This window comes from Pungitius pungitius, chromosome 15 (genome assembly GCF_949316345.1).
Source record: "Pungitius pungitius chromosome 15, fPunPun2.1, whole genome shotgun sequence".
Lineage (NCBI taxonomy): Eukaryota > Metazoa > Chordata > Actinopteri > Perciformes > Gasterosteidae > Pungitius > Pungitius pungitius.
This window is the reverse complement of record NC_084914.1, coordinates 12,115,882-12,141,678: the sequence shown is the minus strand read 5'-3', so window position 1 is coordinate 12,141,678 and position 25,797 is coordinate 12,115,882. Positions and strand designations below refer to the sequence as shown.

General features: G+C 44.7%; 2 protein-coding genes across 3 annotated transcripts; both read left to right on the top strand.

Annotated features, from left to right (window-relative positions):
• Positions 1-328: 328 nt before the first annotated feature.
• Positions 329-5,617, top strand: aire (autoimmune regulator). The gene is made up of 13 exons (XM_062557863.1): positions 329-561; positions 818-992; positions 1,358-1,498; positions 1,593-1,658; positions 1,753-1,875; positions 2,024-2,136; positions 2,244-2,365; positions 2,472-2,550; positions 2,600-2,839; positions 2,968-3,069; positions 3,401-3,505; positions 3,624-3,698; positions 3,938-5,617. Exons 1-13 carry the CDS (start codon positions 415-417, stop codon positions 4,013-4,015), a joined length of 1,566 nt encoding a protein of 521 aa, XP_062413847.1. The 5' UTR covers positions 329-414; the 3' UTR covers positions 4,016-5,617.
• Positions 5,618-17,096: 11,479 nt separating this feature from the next.
• On the top strand, positions 17,097-24,960 carry LOC119209500 (angiomotin-like 2a). Of its 2 annotated transcripts, none has more exons than XM_037458902.2 (10): positions 17,097-17,536; positions 18,044-18,824; positions 19,311-19,479; positions 20,881-21,025; positions 21,142-21,231; positions 21,882-22,177; positions 22,281-22,456; positions 22,617-22,873; positions 23,043-23,165; positions 23,623-24,960. In XM_037458902.2, exons 2-10 carry the CDS (start codon positions 18,115-18,117, stop codon positions 23,706-23,708), a joined length of 2,052 nt encoding a protein of 683 aa, XP_037314799.2. In that variant the 5' UTR covers positions 17,097-17,536; positions 18,044-18,114; the 3' UTR covers positions 23,709-24,960. The 2 variants fall into 2 exon arrangements, with proteins under 2 accessions (XP_037314799.2, XP_037314797.2); XM_037458900.2 differs by having other exon boundaries at positions 22,569-22,873.
• Positions 24,961-25,797: the final 837 nt, after the last annotated feature.

Below are 25,797 nucleotides of genomic sequence, written 5' to 3'. Positions count from 1 at the left end.
CATTCAACCAACCCTAAAATCCAACTTTCAATCAGTTCGTTGTTTACAGAGTTACTTTTCTCCTGCAATAACTACTGCACCAATTCTGAGCTGAGACAGTCATGAGGTGAGACAGCGTCTGAAAACCTGATAGTTAAGGGGAAGCAGTGTTGGAAAGAACCTTTTAAGAAGGAAACTGTCAGTGTGACGTTTTCAGGTGGTTCACACTCAGCCCTCCTTATGTAAGAGGACAGGTATTCCCCTGGACTGACGGCCTGTCATTCGATCACCCTGAGGATCATCAGGAGGACTGAGACAGTTAGGCCCGATAAACATGATTGAATACAAAAAAATAACTTGACAGTACCTCTTGAATGATCTGGGGTCCTGTGCCGTCGGGAACAACTTGAGTTTCATTGGCACACAAAGCGCATCATGTCCAGAACGGGAGCTTTTCGGGACACAAACCTGCGCTCCCTGCTGAGGGAGCTGCGGACTGATATTGCCATGGCTGTAGATGACCCTTTCCCTCTCCTTTACGGTTTGGTGGACAAAAACATCCTCACTGACCAACTATTTAAGGTAAGAACAAATATGAAGACATTGATTCGGTCCATTTTCCTTTTTAGAGGAATGTTTGCAGTTTTCACTATTTTGTATTTCTTCATTATTCAAACACTGGAACAACAAAAGCAATGTAATGGCTAATGAATAGGACCTTTAATCACATTTTCCGGTTGTTCTTTATACAATAATCCTTAAAAACGCCTACTTGATACACAGCACGACGTGGTTTTGTTCAGAGTGCAGAGGTCACATACCTCTTGTTGTTTTAAAGGACACGCTGGAGAAGGAAGGTAGAGAAGGGATCCATAAGGCCATGTACTCCCTCCTCTCCTGGGTCCTGGAACAGAGAAGATCCACCATTCAGGCTTTCTGGAGCAACTTGTCCAAAGACTACAACCTGGACAGCTACCCCAAGCTGCAGACGTTGCTCACTAAACTGCAATCCAGTGTGTATTCATGATATTTGTCAAGTATATATAGTGTGTCTGTTTAACAATTTAAATGTGATCGTATATTCTGTGACTCACTTTTCCTGTCCCCAAGTTCCTCATTTGTCGGTACAAAATTCCTCATTAATTGATGATCATTAAAACGTATTGATACTTGGTATTAAGATCTACACATATTTTACATGTTACATTTTCTGAAAAGTTAAGAGTTTGTAGATTTTCAGAAAGTAATTTGGTAGGACGTAGAAGTGTACATTTCCTGTCCTAATCCACTCAGAACAGAGTTTGTCAATTATGAATAAAAAATGATTTTCTTTTACTAAGCTAAGGCTTTATTACACTGTAATATCTTTTGTTGACAGGACAGGACGCTGCAAGTTCCAGAGCAGAGAGAAGCTCCTCCGGAAGCCTCAAAACTCCTCACAGTAAGAAGAGGAACCACAGAGAGAGAGAGACAAACAATCTGCACCCACAGTATCACGCCGAGACGAGTGATAGACCAGGTTATTTCCGATGATAAATCTCTTCTGACTCTGCCTTCTTACAAAAAACTGAACAAAATGATGAAGCTCCTCATGATACATGTTATATGCCCAGGCGGCAAAGTGAGGCTGTACAGAGTGAAAAGTGAAGCTGCTGCCCCAAAGCTGACATCTGCAAACAGTAATTACAAGTCAAATTTTCCACGTATTAATACAGTCAAATATGTACATGAACATATAATGTTCCAACATATTTAACCCTCGCTCTGGCACAGATGTTCTGGAGGCTTCGTCTTCCGCCCAGAGACCAGTCACGCTGTGTTCCTCATTAACTGAGCCGCCAGTCAGCCACGTAGCCACAGAGAAGACCCATATCAAACAGATGCTGGACTCAGATGGTAGGCCACTGTCTCGTTTGGGCACAAACATTGATTAGATGGACGAAGATGGACGCCTGATTGCGACCACAGTCACATTCGTCAGTGTGAGCACTGAATAACATGTTACCGCTGCAAGGAAGGATTGTAAAGCTTTGCTAATCAACAGGAAGTGCCAGAAAAGTTGTTGGGGAGTTTGACTCAGAGGAGATGAAACCGCCACCCGAGTCCAAAGCTGTTGACAACAAGCTTCCCCGCAAGGGGGCGACCACCACAGGCACGGTACAGGCCCCCGCCGAGCATCCACTCGTTCAAAGTCTGTCACTCCGTCTTTCCTTTCCAAGGTGTGTATTGTCACGACTGTGTGCTGTGCATTTCTGAGAGCTTAGGTCCACTGTAATGATGATGAGTGTGCAGTGTGTAAGGACGGAGGGGAGCTCATCTGCTGCGATGGCTGTCCTCGAGCCTTTCACTTGACCTGCTTGGACCCTCCGCTCACATCCATACCCAGGTAAAAAGCAAAAGATGTAAACCACAACACGTGTGTAAATGCGTTACCGAGGCCTGCCTTTTTTTCTAACCCTTGCTCTGTAATGTGGAATATTTGTTATGTGCAGTGGCACTTGGCGTTGTGAACGCTGCTGTGGAAACACAGTGAAAACGGAGAATGCGCCAGTATCTTTTCAAGTAAGCGTGTGAAGGAAGTCTACATGGACTGTTATTTAATTTACGTTAATGGTTATTCATTTGTTTCCTACATGCTTTTGATGTTGGACGTCTCTCCTCCATAAATCTTCACGATCACGAACGTTTTTTTATTCTTTTGCACTGCATTTCCTCTTCATATTTCATGTCACAGCCGCTCGATGCCCAGCAAAAAAACACGAGCTCGAGCGACTCCATCGTGGATGTGTCCTTCTTCTCCTCGCTTCCATCCTCGCCGCTCACCTGTGTCACAGCCTCTATCAATGAGCTCAGAAGCCAGGTAATCCCTCAGCTGGTGGTTTTTCCTTTGTTGCACCTAACACCCTGATTTTTACCGCCTGTGCGCATATTGCACGGCTACCTGCAAATACGGTCCTGTTTGCCAACATAAGTGAAATGTGTATCCAGGGCCCGGGTGGAGAGCTGCTCGGTGCGAGGGAGGTGTGTGGTGTTTGTTGCATAGAAGGCGGAGAGCTGACTCACTGCCTCCAGTGTTTGCAGCGCTTCCACGTTCACTGCCACTTCTCCAAGTAAGACATCCACTCCTCACTCCCTCTATCGCTGTTCTATTTCCCATAATGAGACGTCCTGTGCAACAAGCTCGGTGGGATTGTGCATCAGTTTGTACACACATACGTCCGTCCTGGCTAAGACCTTCCTCTGGATTCCTGTTTGTGTTGGTATGGATCAACAATCTGCATTAAGGGTGTGATGATTGCCTAATGGCGACTAATGGATTGTAAAAGCTGCAGCATTGTCTAAGGTATCATGTGCATAATATAAACACAAATGTACGTTTCTTCAAATTGCTCCCAGAGACACGGATGACAAATGAAAACAGCCGGACTCCCTCACAGTGCGTGTGCTTGTTTTTAGAGGCAGATCCATCTGCTCGTCCTGGGGCAGCTTTGCGGAGAGGGAGGCGGAAACATCCAGGAGCTTACAGGTATATCGGCACATGTGTGTGTGCTCATGTAAGGATGGTATTCACTGTCTTTATGGTCTAAATACAATGGCGTGGAATCCACGTAATCTCTCGTATGTGTGTGTGTGTGTGTCTCCAGCTCCTTCATGAGCAGCAGTCTTCTGCCCCTGAGGCCGTCCTCCATAAAGATGAACTGGACTCCATCCTGGGAGACGTGAGTGAGGCTCAGTAACACGTCGATGACACTGATGTAGACATGATATGGGTATGACATGTCGGACCAAAGGCGGGCTGCATTCTTAGATCACATGCACAGGGGATCAGCGATGTGTCGTGGTTGGGTTTGAGCTGTGGTCTGGTTTGAATTTCGACAGAGGTCGAATGATGTCATCAGGTTTCAATTTTATCTTCCACAACGGATCCTTCTGTGTTTGTTTCTGTGTTTGTTTCCAGTGCTCCATTGACATCTTGCAGTGGGCTTTCCACAACATCTCTCGGCCTCATCCAGACTCTCAAGGATGCTTCAAGTGACAGACACACAATCTGCACTCAAGAATGATCTCCCTGCAAAGTATCAAACATGACAGCATCATAGCCAATTAAATAGAGATTACTGAGTATAGTAAATATTATTGGCTTGTGTTCTTCCTTGCCTGAAGTGGAAGGTCTGGCAGTGGTTTATTTTAGAGAGAACATTCTACATTGAATCTTTAAAAACTAGGAATTAAAAGTGTGCTCGAATGAATGTGAGTTCAATTAGTAACAAAAAACATTAAAACCAACTGAAATATACAATTGTGGGGCATAACACTTTGGCTGAATTGTTTTTTTTTCTAATATACAAACAAGAAGCCACTTATTGCACAAATGTTACACATAGAGGAATTTGACTTGGTGCGTTGGTGCAATACAAGAATAAAATAAGATGAAGTAAAATACCAGACGGTACAACCAACGTCTGCTGCTCTTCTTCTGAGACCTTGAGTAATGTCTTAACTTGCGGGGTGTGTGATTGTGTGTGTGTTTGTGTGTGTAGGGAGGAGTGTAGAAGGTGCATAACAAAACAATAAGTTGGGTCACCAGTCGGTGGTTTTCCAAATGAGTTTTGAAATACTTTGATTCTCCAACCTCCTGTCATCTCTTCTTTGTCTCCCTAAAGCTTTTTAGTTCCACCTTTAAAGGATTCACGTCATCTGCGAGCGAGTGACGCGAGTGTTGAGTAGTCTAGAGCAGTGGTGTCAAACTCAATCAGCCCCACCCAAAAATACCAAACCCCTAGGCTTTGAAACAGCAGTTCACAAACAACCGGGTGACATCACGTCCGCCGAGTTCACTGCTTTTATCACATGTGTCCAACTCAAGCCCCGCGGGCCAGATGTGGCAGCGCGCACCCCCCCCTCCCCCCCTGTACCAGTGGCCCACACGTTCGGTCGAACTGGGCAGTATCTGGCCGAACCTGAAATGAGTTTGACACCCCCTGTCTTGCATAGTCTAACGCAGGTCAAACTTTGGCTCACCACCATGGCTGCACTACTTATACCAAAAGCCATTGTGAATGTGCAGCAACTTTAATTTCCCCTTTGTATTTCACAAGGCATCCACACGTCCTATCGCTCTGTGAGGCATAACATCATACCTAATTGTGTAGGAGGTGGACTCAGCACTGATGCTGGCAGAGAGCCTGGGACATCTCTTTTTAACTGTTATTAACTTTTGGGGGCGATGCTATACTCACCGAATAACAGTTTGCGATCAGGACGCAAGCTGTTGCACCCTGTCAGAGGACATCAGTGTCTCATCCCGGTAATGGAGAGACAATGCAAACTTCCACATGTGCACAAAGAAAAATGGTCCCACTGACTGTGTGGATCTGCAGAAGAATTTGCATTCATAACAGTTACACCAGATGGTTGTAATACAATGAGGTATGCATACTGAGAAATGCCTCTGTTTAACAGGAATTCCTTGAAGACTATCACTTAGATGTGGAATGTTGTTTTTGTCATGGGATTCAAGAGTTTTAGCATGACTGCCAGAGGGATGGAGCTCGGCCAGGCAGATTTTTCTCCCCTCTGTATTTGGTTGCCATGGCTCTCAGCTCCTGCAAGCACAAAACAGAGGATGAGAAACATGTTCCAGTGTGTGTGTGTGTGTGTGTGTGTGTGTGTGTTGTGTGTGTTTCTATGCAAGTGTGTTGTTGTCACTTGGTTCAAAATGGTTCATGAAACATCCTGCATACTTGAGAACTCTCTCTACACACGGGAAAGCGACAACACTGACAGAGAGACTATGCAAAGACAAAAGGAAGATGCAATGAGAAAAAAAAGCTGATGTTATTTTGAATCACCTTATTTGGTATAAAAGTGTGTATAATTATCAGGAAATTAACATTGCTGACAGTCTTGATATTGTGTCCGAATTGAGCAAACATCTTCTCACCACTAGATGGAAACCATGTGTGACGGTTTTAGCAAAACACTCCTTTATTCTAGTATACCCACACAATAGTATAAGAGGAAGTATTTCCTGCCGAACAACACTTGGAGAAGGAATTACTCATATTTTGTCTTATCTTTACAGAATAGTGCCGGAAAGTAATAAAGTTCAGAAATAACACTCTGAAATGGGCCTTTGCTGCTGTCTTAGCGCAAGTACTTTTTTTTAACAATCATGAATGCAGGAACTTACAGTTGAGTATTTCATTCTCATATTACCAATTTAAGTAAAAGGTCTTCACATGGACTTTACCTGCAATATAGCAAATGACGGTTTTGATTCAATCTTTTGAAAACTATGATTAAAAAACCGAAATGTAACATGGTCACTCCATCCATCCATTTACACACACAAACGAAGCTCATCCAACATTTTGATGTCTGAGTGCAAACAATCTTGTGTGTAATCACACAGGAATTTGGTGTAACTACAAAGTTTGCTGTAGGCCTGATTCTTGCTCGATTCGTTGCAGCATATCTTCTCTCTTATCTCCCATATCTTATTTCCCGCTGTGCTGCATTCCCATATGATGTCTAATGAGGCTGACATGGCATAGAGGTTATCAAGAGCATTAGTAATGTCTTGTCCGAGGCCTCAGCGATCATGCGCACACCCTCTCGCCTGAGGCTGTGCTTAGGAAGCATAGGTTGACATTTTGGGAGATATGGCTTATTGATTTCTTTCCTAGAGTCAGGAGTGAGATGAACTTGTATTAGCAGCAGTTACATAAAGACTGGGATGGGGGAATAGCAAAAGCGAGCCCAGTCACTTCATACTCAGAAATTAACTGGTCCAAGAAAAAAAAAGGTGCAAAGATTGTAAAGGTTTATATGTAGATTTTGGCATGGAAATAAAAAAAAAAAATTCCTTAATATGTGTATTTGTCACTGTTTCATCCGGCGGATGAATTCATATGTGAGTGTTTCTCAGATCACAGGAAATGAGAAAGCAAGAGCACAAAATAACTAAGATGTTTATGGACACTTCTCTGTGTTAGAGTGAAGGTTACATTCCTCGCACACACCCACTGAAACGCAAACACACACACACACACACACACACATATCCTGTTACGACTCTGTTGGTCACAGGCCTGGAATTCTTTGGAAAACTATGATAGGTGAAATTCCCACGCTTTGGGCATCCTCTCCTCACATTTCTTGGCATCCCATAAGCGTAGGCTGCCGTCCAGTTGGTGTTCCAGCTGGGCCACGGATGGGCTGAGGGTTCTTAGTGAGGTGAAGCCCACTCCCCTTCCAGTCAGGGCCCTCAACTCTTTGTTCATATCATTGTTGTGGGCAGGAAACTGCCAGAGGCCCTCCATTGTCCCCGACGGGTTTCTCAACACAATGTGTAACCTCTCTGAGTAAGAGGAGCACATGGTACCAAAACAAACTTTGGACATTTTAGTTTTATTTGGATTTATTCAAGAGTTTATTTTCTTTGGCAATATTCAAAGTTTGATTACATCAAAATTTGCACGCCCCACACAGTTCAACTGTGTAATTACTTTTGCCCAATATGTTCAACATTTACAACACGTGCTCATTATTAAAATACAACATCCAAAACACTCCAATTTGTAGAGAATATAGCACTTGTATTAGCTTGAAAAGATCTAAAAGGTCTAAACCACTTTTAGAGCTGGTTAAATTGCTTGATCGAATGTGATAATATTACATACAGCTATATTGTGTTGAATAAAGAGCTTTAAAGTTATTAAACTACTACATTATTTATTACCCAACGGGTTAACCAAACGCCTAAAATTATCACTATACAAGTTTTTTTCCTTCCTCACATCTGGGAAGTGACCCCATAATATAACTGAGGTTGTTACCTCGTTTCCTTTGTAATGTTTTGATCTGGTGAGACGGTTCAGGTCCCAAATACTCATGTTACATAAGAGGCTTCTCTTGAGTTCTTATTTGTGTTTCTGATCTCACTTAGATCAGAACATAATGTTAGCTGGGGGTGAACCCACTGTCAACACTTTCATACTGCTGCACACACACTCACACACACAAACCACCAACATAGCCGTGTCACATGCTTTTCTTATTCTGCCATGCCCAATATGTGTCCTTACATGATGTATTAGTCAAATACAATGATCACTTTGCTTAACTTTTCTCAGCCTTTTGCTTTTCTATTTCCCTGCGTAGCACTAAGACACTGAGTTACAGCAATTTAGCCAGATTAATCCCCCATGACAAGAGCCACCGAGCATCTATTTATTTGTGATGTCTAGACATCACTAATTTGATGTAATTTAAGGCAATTTATTAAAACTCATGGAGTCGCTGTCTGTGGCTGCCTCTTGTCTCTCCCTTTACCCTCGTGTTCAGAGCAACACGCTCGGCTCTGAACACAAACGTCTGAACCTTTGCTCAGGGAGAAGAAAACTCCTCTAACTCTCTCTTTGTCCCGTGAGGAGGCCAGATAATGATACGCAGGCAGGCCAGATTGCAGGGTTGCCGTTGGGCAGGAACTGTAAACACAGCGGAGAAACCTCGTTAGGACATTCCAGAAATGTCCTCAACAGGGAATTCTTGGAACAGCTTCTCTGTGTTTGGATTCTTCCTTTGGGACAGCAGCGCTAACATCGTCTCCTGTGATCACTGCCCTGTCCCGGCTAAGAATTATATGGGGAGGAACAGATGTCGAACGCCCCTCTGCAACCTCTGGACTGGACAGTGGTGACGCAGATACGGCATGTAGATATGTCAGTAGAGCAGATGTTAGTCATTCATTTTCATACATTTGACAGTAAAATCCTCAAACAAAGCTTTTATGTAAAACTATGAACTTTTACTGGACAGCAGCTAAACCATATTGTAGCATTATGCTAACATGCTAGGCCTTGGTCCTTGGTAGCAGGAGGGGAGAAGAGTCGTAAAGTCAGCAAAGTGTCCCACTGATGTGAGTTATAGAGCAATATGGAAATTGCTTAATTTAGCTCAAATTAGCTAATGTTAGCTAACACCAGCCAGCATGAGCTGCTGGGGATGCCAGATCAAGTACTGGCAACTTACTGTAAGTCGCTTAGGATAAAAGCGTCAGCTAAATGACATGTAATGTAAAGTAGAGCTGCAGCAATCAGATTTTCTTAACAACAAATAGTTAGGGTGAATCTAAACCAGCAGACACTGTGGTTTTCCTGTTGCCCAGTATGTTACCTGGCCTTTCCAACATTATTGCGTTTAGTGGGAGATCGGAGGTCATCTCTAATGACCACGTACATTAAACCTGCACAATCCTGTTTGTATTGGATACATTATTTACATGTTTGTATTGGATACATTACTTACTTGTCACTACAAGCAGTAACTATTTGTTCTCAGGGGCTTAACCAGTTAATTTGACAAGTGACGGGGAATCACAATTACAACTTGGGCGACATGTTTAACTTCTACATTTTCCTTCATGGCTGTTGATTTTTAATTTTTGCATCCAATGACTCCAATCGCACAAACCCTGCTTTTCAGTTAAAAGAAGGTCATCTTAGTACATAACTGACCTCAGTGTCATATGGTGTGTTTGGAAACTGTGCAAAGTCATAGTTATTATATGCACATTGAATGGATTTGTTCTAAATAGATTCAAGCTACTGCAACAGTAGCTGAAGCTGCGGGGCATTTAAAGAAATAGATGAGATAACTCAGAAGAGTAAAAAATCCTCTCCTGTGTCATCGAGAATAATAATCACAGCTGTTAGTCTGCTGTTGCTTTTTTAGTTAAAATTGTATTATTGAGGAAATTGGTTGAATTATGTTTGGATGAAATAAAGAAAGGGTTTGGGTTAAATGATGCCAATTCAGAGAGAGAGAGAATGTAAACATGTAGAGAGAGAGAACGATTCAATGATATTCTGTTATTCAAGAAGATAATACAGAAGGGAGAGCTGATCCACAGGCGGCTTTATCTTTCTGAATCACTAAACAATGTGACTTTTCATTAACTTTACAGCAAGACAGTTATATTTTCTCATTTGGTATTAGTGGCTATTTGAATTAGTCTCAGAATAGATATTTTCCACTAGTTCCCCCACAGCATTAAAAATAGACAGTCTCTGTATGATAAGACAATGACCTTCTTTGAGTGGACACAATAGTGTCTCTGTGTGTCAGCAGAAACATGCAGCCCTTTAGTGGCAACCACTAACATATCTCACAGCTGAATCATCATAAGTTACTGGCAGTCACACCAAAGCTAGAAGTCATCCATAAGATAATAGATACAAACTACTCCCTGGTGTCCATCGACCGAGTGGAGATTTGTGACTTCATAGAAAATACAAAATAGTAACGATAATAATGATTTGACGTTCCTAAATCAATAAATATTGTATGTGAGGAGGTATGAAAGAAGAGTCGCACTAATACCTAATCAAAACTAATATTGACACATAGAATCTTATGACAACAAATCAGCTTAAAAGGTTTCTTAAATGGATTAGAGGTCCCGCCTCCTAAATCAACACAAGTTGATCATGTGGTCCATGCCAATGAATTGTTCGGGCTGTAGTTTTGTTTTGTTCTATAATTAATACTAAAATTGAAATATACAAGTAAGAAATATACAAGTAAAAAAAAATCAATAGTATTATGCTGAGAGGAAATCAACAATCTGCGTATACTTAGTGATTTCTATCCACATAGCGCAGGAAGATACAAGCAGTATAATATTCTTGACACAGCAACTGATCGAGTAGTAACGTTAATTCACATCATATCTATAATCAACTGTATTTTCAAAAGTTTTTAAAATGTATAGACACATAAATTAACTATATAGAGTAACACTCAATGTTAAAATTAAGAGAATTAAAGAATAAAATAAGCAAAAAGAAAGAAGAAAAAAAACGTAAAGACAAGTCATCCAAAAATCCTTTTCCAGATTTTCTGTTTTGATGATGGTTTACGGTCCCAGATCTCCCAGATGTGTTCAGTTGGGCTAAAAGTATGAAGAGTATAACAAGTGACTTGATGGATTAGTGTGTAACATTGTGCAATGTAACCATGGAGAATTGCACAACATCAGAATGACAGTTATAGGAGTGCACAGTCTGGTATGTATTAGAGCTGTGTTGCCAGCAGCAGGGAATGTTCTCAATGACATGTCACAAGAGTAACTATATTGTAATGACATTACATTTAAAGTCGTAGGTGAAACATTGAACTGTTTTATATTATGCCTTTCAACCTCTAGTCACTACTCAGCTGTAAACTGATCAATCAAATTCACATCCCTTGCTTATTGTAGAGATGAGGCCTCAAATCAACCTCCAATCACATCTGGACCCCCCCCCCCTCCAGCCTACCACATCCATCCCTTACCTGTTGAAAGCCCCCCCCCCCCCACTCAATACTGGCCACATTTACTGTTTCTGGGCCTTGGAAAGTCCCTGGTACATTCTTCTCTCTCTCTCTCTCTCTCTCTCTCTCTTTCCACTGTGCCTCTGGGCAAAGCCAGCCATCAGATCACATGCTATGTGCAGCCTCAGCAGCATAGGAGCACAGCTATTTGCTGGGGGCACACATGCTGGGGCCCAAATGAATGACTGGCATTCTGGTGACCTCCCAGGACGGCGGCCGACCGCTGGGACGGAGCTAAGTGCTGTTTTAGGACGGGGTGTCGCGGCTTGTTGCTGTGTCATTTGTCTGCAGTAGACATGTTGTCTTCGGGGCCAAAGGCTGCTAAATGTTTTCACTTCACTAAAGGCCAGCTTGGGACTGGTATTCGTAATCGGCCTCCAAGCTATGCCTCAGAGTAAGAGAGCACAGTTTGGTGGGGGTTTTTCTCAAAGGGTGGGATGACTGGGACTTACCGTAGATCTAGATAAGTGAAATGAACAAACATCTGGCTGTTAACCCTGTGGCTGAGAGCTTTTGTTGTTCAACGTTGGTAGTTTTCCATCTTGACACTTGACCTGACAAGATTCCTGATACATGACAGAAGTACAATTAACTTGGGCAAAGCTACGCTGTGTTAACTCAAAGAGAACTGACACAAATGAAGCAGAGAGAAATAAGGGCATGGAGAGAAAATGGAAAAGGAATTATAATTACATTGACACTCATTTGCCTTCAGGGCTGTTTGTAATGACTTTTATGTCTGAGAACGTGTGAAGGTGCCACATCTAAGTGTTTTATTACCCGCTAGCACACAACTTAATAATATCCTCTTTGAACCGGGTTGTCGATGAATCAAGGCAAGGGAACATTTCTTGCTTTGAAACTCACAATCTGTGTTCTTTACTTTCATTAAAACAACATCATCAACAAATGTCATATTTACAAACCCCCAACAAAAGGGACAATGAGTGTGCAGCCAGTTTCACAAGGCAATTGAAAAGCAGAAGTTAAAGTAGTGTTGTCATCGTGTAGCATCTGAAATATCTGCTGAAAATCGAACTGGCTCGCTAGCTATCGCTGTTATACAAGACTTTTATCTTTGTTTGGTGAAGTTCTAGTCAATTGGATCTTATTTGAGTTTTCTTCTGCTGGAAACACTGACTTCCAAGCAGCAAGACGTCTCGGATATCAAGGAGAAATATGTTGATTTTCTGGTTCCGCGGGCTGGTGCTGGTGCATTCGGCCTCTTTGAAAACACACCAGAAAATACCAGTTTGGCAGCAATAAAAAGACAAGAGATATTCATTTTGTTGTATCATCTAATACAGAAATAAGATATATTCAGTCATGTTAAAGGAATGGTTTGATGTTTTAGGATAACGAGCTGGTTTGCTTTATTGCTGGGTTACATGAGTAGAAATCACTCTCTGTGTGTAAATATCCCAACCCGGTAAAAATGATGCTTCCTGTCCACCTGAACTTTTCTATGTGCTTTCGGCTGCACCTTGTCCTCCTTTCTATCAGGACTCGGTGGACCTGAAACGGGAATACAAATGTAAACCCGGGAGAAAACATGGTTTCCATTATCGACGAGGCAGTCCTGTCTGTATAGGTGGGTCATTTCGGATGAAAGGCCGCAAACGAGGGTGAAACTGCTGCCATGACTCAGTCCAAACGTAACAACATCTGTCAGCCGGCACTCCTGAATTTTAGCTTTATTTCTCGTTTAACTAATCTACACAACTCGACATCAACACTAACAAGTTGACAAACACATCTGTTTTGTCATCTTTGCACAGTGGACAGATTCATCTCCTGTGAGTCACGCCTGAAGTCTGTTTGCTATGAACGTCTGGAAATTCCCTCTTTACGCAGCGTGACTTGTTGCTACATGTAAAAAAAAAAAAAAAACTCTTTCCTTTAGACAAACATGTTACGAATGTAATAATGATCGTCTTCACAGGTGTCTTGACAAAAGAATTAGGTCAGATTATGCTTCCCTCGACACATTTTCACCGTGGAATCGCGGCGCGAGCTGCTGCGAAACGCGAAGCCATCGGGAAGCTCGTTGTCAGCGGGTCCCCGAGAACAGGATGCCACTGGAGCAAAGCGCTCCTCTTCCTCGTCTATTGTGTGCGTGAATGAGGAAGCCGTCCATGGATGTGAGAGCCAAGAAGAGCAATCCATCCCACTCCTTCCAACGCTATCAGTTGCATTCTTCGCCAATCCTGCGCTATCAGATGACCTTGTCTGCTACTCTGTGTCATTCTTTCCCACACGGCCCGACACTGCATCCTGTCCCTTTGGCTCTGAGGACAGGTTCAGTATAATAGATCCTAATTACAATGGGCTGTGAGTTACCACACGCCTGTTGAGTTGTCTCAACTGTTTGGTAGATGTTTTTCTTTATTTCTGGATGTGGGCAAACAGATGAATCAAGCTCTTCTTCATGAGCTATTCATGTCTATATATGCAGACAGGCACAAATCACCTTTAGGTTGAAGTCAAACAGAATTGATTCATGGTAGAGTTGTAAGTATGAGGCTTATTTTCTATGTACCACATATGGGTCGAATAGAGAGAGAGAGAGTGTTTGAATTGTTGATATATTCAAAGAGGCTTTGTTCCACGGTGAGTCAATGGAACGTTGTCGCTCTTCCGTTCCTTCATTCTCTGGATCAGTCTGTGAGGTATAAAGGCAGTGGGTGCGCTACTTACTTTTGGCTCGTGACTTCGTAAAACAAAGCAATGTCTATTACCAGTTGTATGTTAATAAGGCCAGTGTAATTCATTTATGAAGCCGTTTATTCATATGTGAGGGGAGACAGTTTGTGTGTGAAGACAGGATGTGCTCATGCTCGTTCGGTCGGCCTGACAGATCCATGTGGAAAGTGAGAAAGAAGAAAATCCGGTTCATGCAAGTCCAAACATGAGTAATTCATTAATTTAGCTGTTTTCACACAGCTGAACCGGTAATCCTGTGGAAAACTGTCACAGAATTTTAAACGTACTTAATATTAAACTGAAAGTGGAACTTTCACAGAATTGCAGGCAAACTATTTTCTACAATTAGCGGACAACTGTACAGATGTTTCTATTTGTGTGTAATGTGATCATATCATTATTGTCACAGTAATTTGTACTCAAAGCACATTAAAATCAATAACGTTAGTTTGATCAAAGAGCCTTTTCACAATAACACACAACAATAGCTCAACATGGACACACACACACACACACACACACACACACACACGCTGCCTTACCTCCCTTTCTCAAAGACATTTTTATTGTGACTTCAACACAGGGCTCAGATGAGTAAATTTAGAGTGAGACTGTTTCTAATTGAAGTAACTGGTAGTTTAACTACTCTCACTGTTGTCTCATTTGTGCTCTTGTTTCCACCAAAACCTCAAGAGCAATTGGATTTTACTGTGGAAAGCAACACGATAATTGTGTTTCGCTTTCCTCAAAGGCACTCTTCTCAGCACCAACACGGATTAACTCACAAAATGTCATTTGTGTCTGCTCTGGAGTCGTCGACAGACAATCACTGAGGAATTTTGTGGCCATTTTAAATTTTCATCTCCTGTGTAATGACTTTTTGAACGCGTCCATAATTTCCAAACGGGTCAGCCTTGCATTCCTACAGAAGTTCACAGGAAGTGTCACACAATGGAGTGCAAAATGGCCAGAGGCGTTGTCCTCCAGCAGAGACACACACACACACACACACACCCACTCACACACAGAGGGCTAGAGGAAGTGGTGGGGTGGTGTTAAATGACACGACCAGACCTTTAAAAAAAAGGTGGAGACTGAGCTTCTCCACTCGGTTTGGATCTGAAGAGGAAATGCAAACATGTTTCTATTTCGCTGACCAGTCGCCTCCGTGTGAGCGCCGCCCACAGAGACGCAGTGTCTGCGTGTTTTTTTTAAAAAGGGCCCATTTTAGTATGCAGCATCTGAAACATGACGGGAATGTGTGTGTGTGTGTGTGTGTAGGTGTGTCTGTGTGTGCGTGTGTGTGTTTAATTAAGGCGTAAAGAGCCAGGCAGAGGATGTAGACACATACTATCGGCTGTTCAATACGGCCTCATTGTGACTATAGATTTGAATTTTAATGAGATAATCAGCCTGAGGCCAGTGGGCACATCCTGTAGAAGCGATCGATGACCGTTTGATTGCATGTGTTTGCTGATGGAAGTTTCTGGAGGGGAAAGGTGGTTATTGAAGAAGCAGGATTCTTCAAACCTGCCTATTTGTTTGGCACTTTCTGTCCCCCCCGTCCCAGACATGACTGAAATCTCTGCCACTAAAACGGCCCACAGTAAAAGTCAGAGTTCCCGTCTAAAGTCCTCCATACAGCATTCAACTTCAAGCGGGTAATAAATAGTTCAGTCTTGTCTTTTGGCTCCGACAGAAATAAAGCCTGCCATAAAGATTTGGTTCTTCCTTGAGGCGTTTTTTTTTTCTTCAAGAAAACTTAAATTGATGTTGTCCATGCTGGAGAGGACACAGAAATAAATTGAATGCCCAATTAAATGACTTAATATGAGAATGAAGGAGGGGTTAACTACTAGCTCTACATGTCGTGACTCCGTGTGTGACCCCGTCGCAGCAGGAGGACAAGCCCTGTGTTTGAGATCTCTTCCCATCTGTAGCATTCTGCAGGCCGGGCCTGTGGTGTGATGTTGGGTACAAAGGGCCACTGTGTGTAGTAATGGGGCACACGCAGACCTCCGATTTCAGAGGACAGCTGCCACACACCACACAAGGACACACAAGCACACTAACAAACCCACCCACACACACACACACACACACACGCACAAACACACACTCACACAATCAAGGCACACACAGCAACATATAGTTTCATAAACGAGAAGAGTTCTACTCATAGTGTGCTGCAGTGAAGGCAAGGAGCTTGAATTCCACTGAGACAACAAAAATTCAAGCAAACTAATTCTAGAAGTTCAAAGGTCAGCGTTGAGGAGCTTTTCCTTCCTCTATCTGTCACATAACGAGTCACAAACAACACACAATAGAGGAGACAACAAAGGGACACTCAGTTTGCTCAAATACTTTACTTGAGTTCAATTTTATTCTATTTTATACTACGACAAATACATTTCAGAGATAAATTAAAAATGATATATCTATTCAGTTTATTGAATTGAACATGTGCTTTAATTTCAACATTATCAGCAACAGCATTTGTATGTGCAATTAACTTATTCAATAGTTAAAAATACTTTGAGATGAACGTTCTACGTTTCAAACGAACAGTGTCAGCTGATAACTTAGATGATTATATGATAATCATAGATGTATCAATAATATCCAATGCAATATGATCATATAGCTTTGACAGGTGCATTTGGCACATTTACGTTTAAGGGATCGTTCATCTCTAAATCATAGAGTTGGATTATCTTGGGTTACGTTTTCATTGAATTCTTGGACAAGAGACATCGCCGTTGAGCAATTTTCAAATGTACATCTGAGGGATTTGATCAGTGCCACACAGTGTTAATTTAATGGAGATATAGGAGGCATCTTTCTAACTCCACACCTGGGCAACTCACACGAAAAGCAATCAACCTTGATGAAATGTGTGTTTGTGATTTAGGAGACAACTCTCCATTCAGCTCTTGTTTTGGCTGAAAAGGTCCCATGTGAAAGGCTAAAGCGTTGATCTCTCGCGCACGTTTCCTGGATGCTTCTCCAGTCACTCATCAACGAGCATCCGAGAAAGCAGTGGACGCACAGCGCGCGTGCAACAACACGAGACAGAAAGCTCATGTGCTCCGTCTTAAACCTCGTTTTAACTCTTCACTGCAGCCTCCCTCCCTCCCTCGCTCCCTCCCTCCCTCCCGTGTGGTTTTACGCGTTTGATCCCAGAGGGACCTCGCGTTTTACATTCCTGGCATTCCGGCCCGAGTCCCTCCTCGGTTACTTATTATCGCCTCCTGCTCCCTTTCTCTCCACAGTCATTTCCCCGCGAGAGAGAGGAGCGCGCAGCCCGTCCGCGAGGACACACTACGGAGACACGTTGGACTCGCGAGGAAAGAGAGAGAGAGAGAGGGGGGGGGGCACAAAACAACTCATGGAAATAGAGGGATTATTCTGACTTTTTTTGTTTTCCATTCACGTTGATACCGGGGACGTTTCGTTACGATGAGAACGTGAGCTGGTAAGAAAAGACTCTTTTTTTTTCTTTCGCCACAAAAGGAAAAAAAAAGGAGCACAAACGCGAAAAAAAGTAGCTCCGTTGTAACTTCTGCTTCAAGTGTGCTGTTAAGGGATTAAACGCGATGTACGGTGTTTTTTTTATATCGCGACCATTTGCGCCATAAGACCAGAGATGAAGTTATTTTGCGGTTTTGTGCGCTTTTGCTCCCCCGTGAGATCGGAATTCTTGGCGCATGCAATTTTTTTTCTTCTGCTCGCTGTGGAAAAAAATGTCTCCACATCTCTGTCTTGTCGCTGTTGGTGAGCGAGCCAAACGGCTACAATGTTTTAACCTTTCTATCATACTTAATAAAATAATACATGTAAACTTGCATTGTGTTCCAATCAGAATAGAGTGTGTTGTTGTTGTTGTTTTATAGCCTCTCATCTAAATGAGACTTCATCAATATTCAATTTTCTCCCGTTAAACATGTACTTAATCTCGCATTCTGCTCTGTTCCGATTTTAGATAACAAAAAAATTCAAAAAATAAGAAAGAGTTGGACTGTTCCGTAGAGAAGATACCAACGTACACAAAGCATGATGTCGTCAACTGAGGAGCCGTCTGGCACGGTCCTGCACCGGCTCATCCAGGAGCAGCTTCGCTACGGAAACCCCACGGACACCCGCACCTTATTAGCCATCCAGCAGCAGGCCCTGCGTGGAGGCAGTGGAAGTGGACCCAGCAGCGGAGGCGACCTGGGCAGGAGCCCACAGTCCTCTTTGGAGAGCCTCACCCAGGAGGACCCTCCGTTCCCTCAGCTCTCTGCCAGGCAGGAGCCCCAGGGCCAGGAGCACCAGGGCGACTACCAGCATTCGGAAAGCGGCTACCAGCTCTACCAGCTGCACGGGGAGGAGCTGCCCACGTATGAGCAGGCCAAGGTGCACTCTCAGTATCTGGCCTCCCAATGGGCCCCAGTAAGCCCCACAAGGCAGCTCCACGATGGGCCCCTGCACGAGGGGGCCTTCCACGAGGAGGCAGATCTGATGGAGCTGAAGTGCAGTCACGTGCGGTCACTCAGTGAGCATTGCATGCAGATATCTCTGGAGAGGAACGATCTCGCTGCTAAAGCAGAGGCCATCAAGAGCACCTCTCACAGCTACCCAGAGCTCGCTTACTACGCGCCGCAAGGCCCCCAGAGCTCGGGCCAGGACAAGCGCACCCCGCCTCCAGAGTACTCGGCCCCCATCCAGGGCCACGGATTTATCCCTCACCAGGTCCAGGAGCCGACGCAGGCACAGCAGCTCAGGTACAAAAACAACTTGAGAGGGTGTGTGTGTGTGTGTGTGTGCGATGGTGTGTGTGCACATGACATCATATTCCTTGGTGTAGTTTTTGTACCAGCGCCTTGCATTCACCTCCAGGGACTCGTCATTGTGCTTCACATGCGTAAACACATACTTATCAATGCGAGTCACCGATTTGCTTCTTGGTATACTTCGAACAGGTCCAGCCTTGCAGGTGTTTTGTAATGCCTGGCATAGTGGAACAGGATAGGTCCACATGCTTGTGTTGCTTTAGATGCCTCCACTAAAGTATGTTCCTCATATAGGCTTTAACATTCTTCACAGCCACCAGAGTCGGCTTGTCCACTCCTTCACAGACGGGAATAGAGGGATATTTCAGATGTGTAAATAGCTCCAGCGAGCCGCCCCAAACCTTTTGAATCGGCCCCAAATTCCGATGCACGGTTAAGATGAGTTTGTTTTGACTCAGCGACGGTATGGTCTCGTAGGTACGTCCAGTCGGGTCAGCCAGCTGAAGTCCCCTGCTACGGCACGTTCAACAGCCTTTCACCCGCCGGCTTGGAGGAGCCCAACCAGGTGGAGCTGCTGCTGATGGAGAACGAGAGGCTGAGGCAGGAGCTGGAAGCACACCGGGAGAAGACCGGCCGTATTCAGAAGGTGAGCAGAGGCTGTCCATGACCAACAGTGTGAACGCTGTCTGTTGCGGCTCACGCGTCTTTGTTGAACAGCTGGCTTCACATTTCATTCTGGGGAGTTTCATTGGACGCATTAAGCTCATTACAAAAAGGAGGGGTCGTCACAGCATCCGCACCTAAATTTCAGAGGGACGTAATTATACAGTTATTTAGCCGCTCATCTGCCAGACGTCATCCTCCACCCCCGCACCTGTCTACGAAACCCAACCCCGGTTAACAGTTGTCTCACCGAGGTCCAACTCCGGGCCCGCTCCCTCATCTGGACGGGACAGATGAGATCAGCAGCTGCTACCTTCTATGCCACAGAGGCACAAACAGAGGTCACAGCCCGCTACTGTGTTTACACACTCCCTTCATTGTGGAGCTGACCTTGTGGAGGCCGGAGTGTGTGTGTGTGTGTGTGTGTGTTTTAGTTCCAGTGAGGCCATAGATTTTTTCCCTAATCTAGGGCTTGTCTGACAGCAGTTGACCCGCACACACAGCTGATGGGGGTGGGGGTCCGTGGCAGGTGGTGGGCTGCTGCGTGAAAAGGGAAAGGTCACTTTTGTTTTTGCCACCAAGCGACGTTTCCAGCTTCTCCCTTCTGGTTTCCTGCCCTCTTTGCTCGGGGACCCAGCGGGCCTTAGATAAGCGTCTCTTCTCGACCCGACGCGGCTTCAGAGGCATTTGACCCCTCAGCCGATCTTTTGCGAAAAAGCTTGACCGCCCTCTCTTCTGCAGTTATGTCACATGGCCACTGCCTTGTCTCAGCCTTAAAGAATTATAATTGCCGGGTTTGGAAAGTTTTTCCCTGTCAGGCCGCAGCCCTGAGTAAACATGCCTGTGTGACTGCTATAATGGCGGGTTTCTCTTTGCCGTTTCCACAACCCAGGCACAGGCACGCACACCTTCCCTCTGCTGGCAGCCATCCCAGACGTCTCTGTGTGTGTGTGTGTGTGTGTGTGTGTGTGTGAGAGAGTAGATGTGTGCATTTAGGCTTGTTCTTTGCGGTGTGTTGTGTACGTGCACTCTCCTGTGCGCTCATACACCTGGAACTAGAGCTATCAGCCCTCAGGAATCTAGATATAAATCAGTCTCACAGGGAGTGGTGCGGGCTTGAATTCCTTCTCAGAATTATAACACACACACACACACACACACCACATTTGCTGGGTGTACTGTATACACACAGTGGCATATGTACCCTGTCGTACATAACGTATTTATGCGCTGTAACAACATGAATCCACATTCCAGCTCCTCCCTGGCATGTGAAGTAGGTTAACCAAAAAATCCTCTTCTCCACCATCTCCCTTTCTGTGCTCCTCCCGCACTCCAAACCTTCCCCCGTCCCCCTCTTCTTCTTTTCTTCCCTTCTTTTTAGTTGGAGCAGGAGATCCAGCGTATTTCGGAGGCTTATGAGACACTGATGCAGGGCAGCTGTAAGAGGGAAAACCTGGAGAAGACACTGAGGGGGAGGCTAGTGGCTGAGATCAGGAGGCTGCAGGACTTCAACAGAGACCTTAGAGGTATAAGCTCCTCCCACACAGACGGGCATAAAACCAAGTATTCCCAGCATAGTACCACATCCAAACGTATTTCATAGCGGAGTCTTATTCTGAAAAATCTCTTTGCTGCGTTACAGAAAACTTGGAGAATGCCAGAACGCACGTCGCAAAAGAAGTCGAAGCGGCCGACCATAACCAGCATATCATGGCAAAACTCCTTGAACAAAGTGAGTGTTTCGCTCTGTTTGGCTCTCCCCTCCCCTGCATCCTCCTTTGTAATCAACATGCTTCATTGGACCGGATCGTATCGCAGCATGGGGCCCGTTCCGTAGCTAAGGGAAGTCCTGCATGCAGGAATTTCTCTTGCATAACCTCAGCTTATTTGGTGAGAAGACTTAAAAAGAGGGAATTCAATCCACGCACAGCTTTGCAAAGGGAAACGAGTAGCCTGTAAATCACACAGCAGCAGTGGAAGTGATAGAAATGAGGTTTCCCCACCTGTTGTTGGTGTAATTTACGCTGTCTGTTTAAGCAACTGGACTCAAGCAGAGTGCTGGTGTTTGCATGGCCTTGATGAGGAATGGCCTGTGCTATGTGGGTCAAAGGGATAGGGCGGCTTTCTCCCCCCTTCCTCCTCCTCCTCCTCCTCCTCCTCCTTCCTCTCAGCATTCCAGGAGTGCTTTGCTAAATGAAGAACACTGGCCACCATGTAGGAACTTTGGTGCTTATTACTGTGGTTGGACTCAGGAGGGAGAAATTAGGGCTCAAAGCTCACGTGAACCTCAGGCAGATTTGAAAAGGATTTCACCTCATAGCACATGGTCACGACCACACTGGTCAAGCGTGCCGCTAACCTCCACTTGTCCTTTTGCATCAGACGAAGAGCAGAACTCTGAACGGGAGCGCGTGGAGCGGGAGCTGGATCGACTTCGATCCACAGTGGAGGAGCAGAGCCTGAGGTCGAAGCGACTCGAGGAGGCCCTGGACGCCGCTCGCGGACGAGGTCGCCAGCTTGAGGAGGAGCTAAGGAGGAAGAGGGCTTACGTGGAGAAAGTGGAGAGACTTCAGAGTGCATTGGCTCAGCTGCAGTCCACCTGTGAGAAGAGGGAGACCCTGGAGATGAAGCTGAGGACACGACTGGAGCAGGAGCTAAGGAGTCTGAGGGCACAACAGGTAAATATTCTGTCCTAGGAGACTATCAAACGGCCAGAACTGTTTTGGTTTTTGTATCATTTTTAAACGGCTTAGTTTAATGTCCTCCCTCCCTCCACCTCAGAGGCAGTCCCAGCCGCCCGGAGTGACCATGGGCTCCCTCCAAGAGCGCCTGCGTGAGCGCGAGGAGAGAATCCTGGCCCTCGAGGCCGACATGGTGCGCTGGGAGCAGAAGCACCTGGAAGAGCGCACCATGAGGCAGTTTGCGATGGAGGCAGCTGCCACAGCCGCCGCACAGAGGTAAGCGAAAAGAGACTTTTGCTTTACACTGGAAAGGACGTCCCACGTACGCGTGTTTCTGTTCCACCTTTTTTCGAAAACTGAGCCCAGGACCTTGTCTTTTCCTTTGCAGGGACACCACAATCATTAACCACTCGCCTTGCCACTCCTCTAACAACAGCTTCAACGAGGACCTGCCAGCTGCTGACTACAGGAATCAGGAGATGGAGAGTAGGATTCGGGCTCTCTACGCTCAGATCTTGGAAAAGGACGCCGTGATTAAGATCCTCAACCAGCGGCTGCATCAGGACCAGGGCGGCAAGGACGAGCAAAGTCCCCGCACAAACCTCCTGAATACAGCGGTGGGCCACCTGCGACCAGCTTCTTCCAACCCCGCCATCAGCACCGTCAGCGTCAGCGCCAACGCAAGGAGTAGCGGTGAGGATCATAACGTTGCCTTTCTATGAATAATTCGTTTCGGCGCTCTAAAGCTAAGCGGCCCACTGTGCTTCTTACATTACTGGTAGCATTCTAGTATAGAGATACTCCATAGTTGAATTGCCTTTATCGATGAAATCAATGCTGACAGGTGCTGTTGTCTTTTTAGGTAAGCGTCTTTCCGATGATCAGACCGCTCAGTTCTCCACTCCGTCTGAACCTGGAACTCTGCAGCGGCGGAAGGTGGGAACGAAAGCCGAGGAGGCTGCCAGCACAACTAAGCTCAACAGTGGTGAGGGATCTATCAAACATACAGTGTGTTTGTCAACGAGGGCCGATACTATAATAATTCATGTAATAATGCTATGAGTATGAATCTTGATTGCTAAATAATTATCACGAGTAAGCCTTCAAAAGATAAGAAAAGGTACTCTCTTTCTTTCTAAAGGGAGTTTGAGCACTCGGCTTCACGGATGCCCGGATTGATTAACCAAGCCTCCTCTTAACCAGCCAATCAGATCCGTGCAGGTCATGGGTCATAATGTGGGCTTTGAGGAATGTTCAGGGTTAGGAAATACTGTGGATCTGTGGACTGAGCATATTTACCAGGCCGATTCTCTTTGAGCGAGGGAAATCTCTGTTGACCTTTAGTCATTGATAGCTGAGCTCTATCTAGGACATTCTTCCACTGGTTTGGCCTCAGAGCATTTATACACTAGATTAATTCATTCTCTCCTTTTCCCCACTAGACAAAGCAGTGGCCAAGAAGTTGCCCGTAAACCCCTTCAGAGGCCTGGATGAGCTGGAGTCCGAGGCAGTGGAAATCTTCATTTAAAGAACCTAGAGGTGTATTTCAAATGAGGGGAAGAACAGAACAATTGTGAGAATCTGTGAAGAGTGCAAGTCTTTGAATTGAGAGTGGATTAAATATTGGATGCACGAGTATTGTGGAAGAGACCAAAGCACGAAAGAAAATGAAAACATGTGTTCACATGTTTAGAGAAAGAGCTGTGCTCCGACTCACTCCCTCTCACCAAGCTGGACAGCTGCAGGCGGTCCGCCCAGCTGGAAGAGGAAAGACAAATCTTCTGAGGTACTGGACATTATTGTGGATTGTAGTAGGGCAACCAAGAGTGTATGCCAAATTATTTCTATAATTTTAGATGTAGATGTTTATATATATATATATATATATATATATAAACAATTGCTACATACAATTGCTGCTCCCCCATTTTATTCCCCCCTTCATCTTGGTCCCCCAACCCAGTGAATTAAGAAGCTTCATATTCATCCTACCTGGTGTCCACATTCCCCAAATATAATCTTAAGCGCCATGCTCTTCAATAATTCCCCTCCGCTCCCGAAAAACATTCAATCTGAGGAATCTCATTCCCATCAAATGGATCTTATCTGTTCGGAAGACTTATTTGTTCGATAATTTAAGCTTATAACTCATGTAACACTGCTGATTCGAACGCTCTCACTGTCCAAGTCCCCTGAGCCGGAGGAGCTGGCTCTGCTAAGGCTCAGAGGCGTGGGAATGGTGAGCTGCATAATATATAAATGACAAAAGATGCAGACGCACCGCTGTTTGTCATTTTTGGAAGGGTGTTGCATCACGGTGATGATTTCATCAACTGTTTTCCTGATGACTTTTTCCTTCTTCATGTATGTTTGCATGTGTGATTACAGTATGTGAGTGTGTTCCCTGCTGTGGTGGTTCTGCTGGCCCGGTCACCACAGGGGTTACAAGTTGAAAACTACACCGTGTTGTTGTTTGTTTGTGTACTGTGAGCTTTGAACTAACAAATTTAATTATCATTATTATTATTATTATATTTTATACAGATGTTTGTGTTTGTTGTAGATATGATGCGAGTGCTTTGAGCCGACTGCCAAAGAGTTTTATGTGTGTCTGTTGTAAGTTATGTGCCCGACAATCACGGTCATGTCAAGCTGTACACATCCAACCGAGTGTTGACTTAAAACGGACATTTCTGTGAACTTCAAACAATATGAAGGTTTCTTACAGTTGAATTCATGCAACATTTCATAAAGCAATAAAATATTCTAATATAAATGAACCGGTTGGTTGACTGTCTATGTTTATTTTCTCTTGACCCTTTCAAATGCGCTGGTGGTTGTTCAAGAGACTGTGGTGAACGTTTCCCCTCACATTGTCCCCACACCTCCTCATCCTTGTGCTCTCGGTCCACCACAGAGAAGAGCTCTCTTCATTAATGAATGCCAGAGCCGCATTCTTTTGGGCTCAACTTTCTCGGTCGTGGCCCGCTCTCTTGTTCTCATTCCACGAACAGCGCGCTCGACAGATCACATTCCCGCGGGGACACGTAACCCTGCAAGTGACAAAGACAGGTTTCTCCCAGATTAGCCCGCTAATGCCTTTTGACATTCCCCTGAGCCTCCATCAACACTTTGCCGCAACATGTGCTGGGATCCTAAACCCTTTTAATCGCCTCCCATCGAACTCGCGCCCAGAGGCAGTTATCAACTATTTCAGGATGTTCCACGGGGCGCCAGGATGAGAGAATGGAGAGCTCCGTTGTTGGTGTCCGTTTCAGGATGGATCTTTCTCCCTCACACACACAAAGCGCCACAGATGTCAACTTGTTCCAGTTTGGGGCGGTTTGTGCAGCGCTGACAATGAGACTTCACAATGCAGAAGGACAATGACCATGAAAGCTTTAGTGTCATCGGGGTCCTCTGGAATGATTCAGCAGTTGTCCCTCGGTGTGTGAAAGCTCTGGCTGTGGTGGAGAAGGTTTCACACATTGTGATGTATAAATGACTCACTATACTTTATAGTATTGGCTCGCTTTGGTCCTCAAATGGATTCTTACCTCTCGGTGGTTTTGGTTTAATTGCTTTATAAAATGCATCAGTAACAGAGTAGCATCTTT

Coding starts and splice junctions, on each gene's coding strand:
- aire (XM_062557863.1), top strand. CDS start 415: ATGTCCAGAACGGGAGCTTTTCGGGACACAAACCTGCGCTCCCTGCTG. Junction 993..1,357: donor GCTCACTAAACTGCAATCCA/GTGTGTATTCAT, acceptor TTTTGTTGACAG/GACAGGACGCTGCAAGTTCC. Junction 3,070..3,400: donor AGTGTTTGCAGCGCTTCCAC/GTTCACTGCCAC, acceptor AAATGAAAACAG/CCGGACTCCCTCACAGTGCG.
- LOC119209500 (XM_037458900.2), top strand. CDS start 18,115: ATGATGTCGTCAACTGAGGAGCCGTCTGGCACGGTCCTGCACCGGCTC. Junction 19,480..20,880: donor AGACCGGCCGTATTCAGAAG/GTGAGCAGAGGC, acceptor CCTTCTTTTTAG/TTGGAGCAGGAGATCCAGCG. Junction 22,178..22,280: donor GGAGTCTGAGGGCACAACAG/GTAAATATTCTG, acceptor CCTCCACCTCAG/AGGCAGTCCCAGCCGCCCGG.